General features: G+C 44.7%; 1 protein-coding gene across 15 annotated transcripts in view; it reads left to right on the top strand.

The window, feature by feature from the left end:
* The first annotated feature begins 803 nt into the window (after positions 1-803).
* The window catches only part of ABI2 (abl interactor 2), a 72570-nt gene continuing 67373 nt past the window's right edge, over positions 804-6000 (top strand). For all 15 annotated transcript variants that reach the window (XM_056861071.1, XM_056861079.1, XM_056861070.1 and 12 more), the window contains exon 1: positions 804-949. In XM_056861071.1, coding sequence (XP_056717049.1) covers positions 833-949 — 117 coding nt within the window. In that variant the 5' untranslated portion in view covers positions 804-832. The remainder of the gene's footprint in view (positions 950-6000) is intronic.

Genomic DNA, 6000 nt, shown 5'->3' with positions numbered 1-6000 from the left:
TTTTTTTTTAAGTATTTTTTTTATTATTTTCTTCATTTAAAGTATCAACATAGAAATCATCATCTATTCCTTAAAATTTATACAAATAATATCAAACTATTAATCACAGCGATTGAACTTAAAACGACTTCCCCTTCACTCCCTTCTATCTGAAAATAAATGGTATATACTTTTGCTAACAGAATTAATCCTTATATCATTTAATTAATATATAGGTGTCTTATCTTGGCAAAAATGTATTCGTTGAATACCTTTAATATAACCATAGTGGACTAGACGGACCTTGGTGTGATCCAGCAGGGCTTTTCTTATGTCCTTCTGAGCCCCCTCCTCAGACAAGTGAGGAGGAGGAGGGGGCGCCCCCTCTCCCCTCCCCCACGCCTGCCGGGGATGGAGGCACCGGAAGTGTGTCCCGCGCGCGGCTGTGGGGCGGGGGGAGGGAGGAGAGAGGCCGGCATCGTGGACGGCTCCGGCGCCTGCGCAGTACGGGCGGCCGCTGTTGGACGGTTGCGCCGCGCCCCCGCTGAGGGAGCGCTCGGGCGGTTGGCGGTTGGGGTTGGCGGTTGGCGGGTTTCTCTCCGGGAGGGAACGGGGCGAGGAGCGCAGCCTGGGCTGGGGGAGGGCCGGTAAACGGGAGGGGGGGTGAGGAGGAGAAGGGAAGGGGTTGTGTGTGTGTTGTGTGTGTGGGGGCTTTGCGTGTGGGGGAAGTTGGTAAGAGGAGGGGGGGGGCAGGGCGCGAGGGGGCGGTGGGCCGCACGCGGAGGGGGGAGGGGGGAGCGCGAGAGAGGGAGAGGGGCGGGGCCGGAGCGCGCGCGCGTGCGGCGATGTGAAGATGGCGGAGCTGCAGATGCTGCTGGAGGAGGAGATCCCGGGGGGGCGCCGGGCCCTGTTCGACAGCTACACCAACCTCGAGCGGGTCGCCGAGTACTGCGAGACCAACTACATACAGGTACGGGGGGAGGAGGAGGTGGTGTGGGGGCGCAACCTGTCCCCGCACCCCGTGCCGCGCTGAGCCAAATGGTTCTCGTTTTGCAAGCCTCTGCGCGTGCATGTGGGGTCGTATTATTGATTGCACCCAATAATAAGGTCCTATTATCGACTGCAATCCCAAAAAACCCTCCCTCTTGTCACCCCTGTTTATTGTTATGAATATTTTTGCACCCTCCAAAATTGACCCTGCTGGTCCTGTGGAAGCCCGGATGGAGCTTGCAACGGGGGGGGGAGAGCGTTTCGTGGCTCCCCGAAATGGGGGGGCGGTGGGAGAGAAAAGGCGCTCGCTCAGGGTCTAAGCAGGAGGGGCCCCCCCGCTCAGCTGTGGGAGGGGAGGAGCTGAGAGGGGTTGCAGTCCCTCCTGAGAGTGGGTGGGAATGGGGGGTCGCTTTGGATCTCTCCCCCCCCAAAAAGCCTCAATGTAGTATTAAACGCCTGTGGCCCCAAAGGTGGTGTGGGGTGTGTGGAATGCTTTCAGTTTTGACTGAAAAGCTGTTAGAAGGTGATTTTTGGCTGACGTTGGTCTAAGACGATTCATCGTGCAATCCTATGCAGAGTTCCTCCAATCTAAGGCTACTGATTTGCCATGGAATGGATTGCATTAGGGAAGGCATGAATGAGCCCTCTGTTTCTAAAGTCCTCTGATTTCTCTGTTCTTTCTCCAGGTATGGGGTGCTAAATGTATAGGTTTTATTTTTTTAAAAATCCTCCTTCTCCCAAGATCTTGGTAGTCCCCAACATTGTGGACCCCTTAATTCAAAACGCTCTCTTGGTCTTTTTGTAATCCTGATTTAGCAACTGTCAGTTGGTGTTGACAAGTGGCACCGTTTCCACGCTCCTTCTGTGGTGTGGGAATGCGTGAGCTGACTGGGTGGGTGGTTAGAGCCCTGGTGATTCTACTGTATGCCAGGTGGGGAAAAATCCAGTATCCTCCTGGGAAAATATATTGATATTTAAATATGCAAGCAGACACCTGAAGGCAATTTCTTACAGCCTGCAGTTCGCACTGGATCTGTATTAGCGATTGTATGCTCATCACCACGTCCATTCTTTATCATGTCGAAGTTAGGTTGATGGGGTTAATCTTGGATGTATCATTATGTGGTATGCAGTCTCCCGTGCCGCATGGTGATACAATTAAGTAGCTTCGTGCCTGCTGACTGGGATTTTTGTGTGCTTCAGATTTCTTTTGATGAATCTGATGTGACCAGTGAGAATGTCAGCTGCCAAATGTCAGAGAAAAGGCCAGGCAAATCAGTGGTCGATTTGACACAGTAACATTACTGTGACTTTTATTGTCTGGTATGCTGGCAAAGTGATAAATAAGATGTGGATCATGAAAGTGATTTTGTTTCATTGTGATATCATTAAATTTATATATATTAAATATATACATACATACACATATATAGATTTTTATAAACATTCTTGGCAAACCCAAACGCAGGGATCTTGTACCTGAAGCCCAGACCGTAGCCCTAGACTTCATTCCAACATGTGTTAAGCTGAATTATTCTGGACTTCATGTGGGAGAATACATGGACAAATTTTCCAGTTTTGTGGTATTGGTTGCCATCTCACTTTCCAGCAAGTCAGTTCTATCACATGTGATTCTGACTCGGAGATCAACGTGGGCTGAACTATAAATAACGATGCTGAAACTTCTCTTGCTTCCTAGATACAGTTGCTGTCAGTTACGCCATATGCTGAAACCTCTGTTGCTTCCTAGATACAGTGGCTGTGTAAAATAATGCAATAAAACAAATGCGCAAGATTCCAGTTTCTATGTTTCTTACAGAAAGTTTGCATTTTTGAAAGCATGGGCATGATGGGAGGAATTATGGCCATCTAAAGATGGTGGTTATACCACAAAAGCACACAGAAAAGATAGAACAGTTAAAACAGCATAATGGGAGGGTGTACTGCATTCCATTCACATCACTGGATGACTAATGTTATCAAGTGGATATTGATATCAAATGGAATTGAGTGTGTTCAGAGGCAATTTGGTCTTTGTGTCTGTCCCATGCTTCCACCATAGTGTCTGAGTGCCCATATCTGTCTTTATGATCCAGAATGAAGGGTTTTCACTGAAACACACAGAGAGAATGAAGAAAACTTCTTTTGTATTTTTGCTGTCTTGCTGTGCTTTGTAAGAGCTAGTAGGCTGGAGAGAATTCTTTCGTTTAATCAAAACGACTGCAAATGTATTCTGGCATTTTGACCTGAGGATGATTGAATTTCTGATCAGGCTTTGCCGTAATGATTGTGTGAAATGGCGAGAGGGCTGTTAGCACTACCTCCAGAAGCCTTGGAGGATTTCACTGAATGTTCCTGAAAGTGAAAGTATTGTTTTGGGGGATAAAAATAGTCTGAAACCCGAGCTATGTAGATTAGGTTTTTGTCCAGATAGGCTGTTTGAATATATGTACGCGTGCGTGATTTTTCTGCCTAATCCTTTGGTACTTTGTTATGCTGTGTAAACTTCCATGGGCCAGAATAGAAAAGGTAACACAAAATACAATGGAGCTGTCAGGTGACAGAAAATATGCCACATCCTAATAAAATTTGTTTTGAGTTGTTCATTTGCTAAGGAAAACAAGCAATGGGTGATTAATTGCTGGTTCTACTCAGTGTTACAATGAAAACTGCTGCTTATTCTAATTACAATTACCAAAACATTTTAAAGTTTTGCGGTGCTATGGTCCTCTTGTTTTAAATTAAACAATCGTAACTAAAAGGACCTAAATTGCTGTGGTACTCTGCCCCGTGGCGCAGGGTGGTAAGCTGCAGTACTGCAGTCCAAGCTCTGCTCACGACCTGAGTTCGATCCCGACGGAAGTCTGTTTCAGGTAGCCGGCTCAAGGTTGACTCAGCCTTCCATCCATCTGAGGTCGGTAAAATGAGTACCCAGCTTGCTGGGGGTAAAGGGAAGACGACTGGGGAAGGCACTGGCAAACCACCCCGTAAACAAAGTCTGCCTAGTAAACGTTGGGATGTGATGTCACCCAATGGGTCAGGAATGCACAGGGGACCTTTACCTTTACTTTACCTACTTACAGTTTAAAAGTGTTTTTGATTCAGTTCATACCTCTGAAGTATGTAGCACCTTTTACCATCTTCATCTGAACCACCTGTCTTACCTTGAAGGGTGTGACTCAGCTATGATTATTCATACACTGATGATATCCTGGTTGACTACTGTAGTACACTTTGCTTGGGGCTGCCCTTGAAGGTGATTGGTAGCGCAGAGTGCGGCAGACAGACTGTTGAGTAGAGGATCGCATGCAGGCCCAATTGAAGGCCTTTAAAGCTTTAGATGGCTGAGATACCTGAAAGATGGCCTACTCTCACAGTTTCTGGACTGGCAGTTAAGATCTGTATTGCAAGTCTTGCTTCACCTTGCATCAGTAGCAGTTGCTGAACTGACAACTAGAAGAAGGGAATTCTTGATTGTGGTACCCTAATGTTAGAAGGTTCTTCCGTTGGCTATTTGTGTGGTGCTGGGTTTGGTGATCTTCTGGTGGTAAGTAAAGACCTTCCTCTTTACCTGAGCTTTTTCTTTGGCTGGATTATCAGGTGGATTGTGTTGGCTTATGGTTTTGTGTTTTGTAAATCTTTGCTGTGGTTTCTGCTGATGTTTATATCCTGCATTTCTACATGGTTGTTTGTTGATGAAATGCCTTCAATCTCAGTGAGAAAGTGTAAATAAATAAATAAAAATTTAAATTAAGGCTGTGTTAGGCTTTTGGAGGGTGATGGAGTTATAGTTTTGATATATTTATGTTATGCATTTTATTACAGAGGAATAGCTGTGTTAGTATATTGAAGCAAAATAAAACAGAAATCCTATACATATTAACGTTTATTCCAGCATGAGCTTTTATGAGTCAGCTCACTCAAGGAAGAGAAAATCAGAGTTATCTCTCTGCCCCATCTTCTCCCTTGGATCCTCCCCTTCTGTATTTTTCCTAGGGAGAATTATTTTCTCTTCCTTGCATCTGAGGAAGTGAGCTCTGACTCACAAAAGCTCATGCTGGAATAAATGCTGTTAATCTTTAGGGTGCCACTGAACTTCTGTTTTGTTGCTTTTTTGTATTTAATTCTGTTGTAAGGTTCCTGAGAGGTGGGAATGCACATTTTTCAATGAATTGCCTTGGTGACTACCTCAGGTTCTAAATGTACAAGTTAGCTAAGCAATTTCAGTTCTATCGGAATTAAACATATTTTGCATTGTCGATTATTTGGCCTGGCTGGGTGGAGTGTAACTCCCATCAACTGAACATGCAAGTATTTTGGGGGTGGGGTGGGGGCTTATCCCTTAAAAGTATGCATTGGATTTCAACCCTAGTGAGTAACTATTACAAATAAAATCAAAGATAGGTGAAAGATAACTTGCTCTATTTCATAGACTTTTAAAAAGAGTTTATGCAGGGGGATAAATGAGTAAGTGCTCCTGCTTCATGAATATTGTAGTTGGCTGCCTTAATCCATGTAAAACATAATGTAACTAGACCCCCCCATGTGACCCTTTTTTGCTGGCCACTGAGCACTATTCAAAAGGGGCGAAAAGACAGTGGTTTGGACATGGATTTATTAGAAGGGCGTATATTTTTACGGATTGTCACAAGAAAGCAGCCCGAAATAATGGATGGTAGAGAAGTGAAGAGGAACTCTCACTGTATGAGGAAACATTTTGCAAAATGCAGTGGCCAGGAAAGACCAGGACTATTGATGACTTTTGCTAAGCATATTGGCAGGTCCTGACATGTGCACAGGTGTTAAGACTCTGGAGATGAATCTTGTTTTGTACACATCATGTTAGAAACTGAGCTTTCTTGTTTTAACACTTTATTGATGACAGATCATTATGTAAAGACATGCAGGCGTTGAGTATTCGGTATTGAACTAGACATGCTAGAATTTCCGCCAGAAATGTCTCCCTAATATCTTTAATGTCTGTCTCTACTTTGTTCAGTCTGAATATATGACTAATAGTTTTAATGCTTT

Source organism: Euleptes europaea, chromosome 15 (genome assembly GCF_029931775.1).
Source record: "Euleptes europaea isolate rEulEur1 chromosome 15, rEulEur1.hap1, whole genome shotgun sequence".
NCBI classification, from domain to species: Eukaryota; Metazoa; Chordata; class Lepidosauria; order Squamata; family Sphaerodactylidae; genus Euleptes; species Euleptes europaea.
Note: the sequence above shows the minus strand (reverse complement) of the source record. Positions and strands in the feature narration are given on the sequence as shown.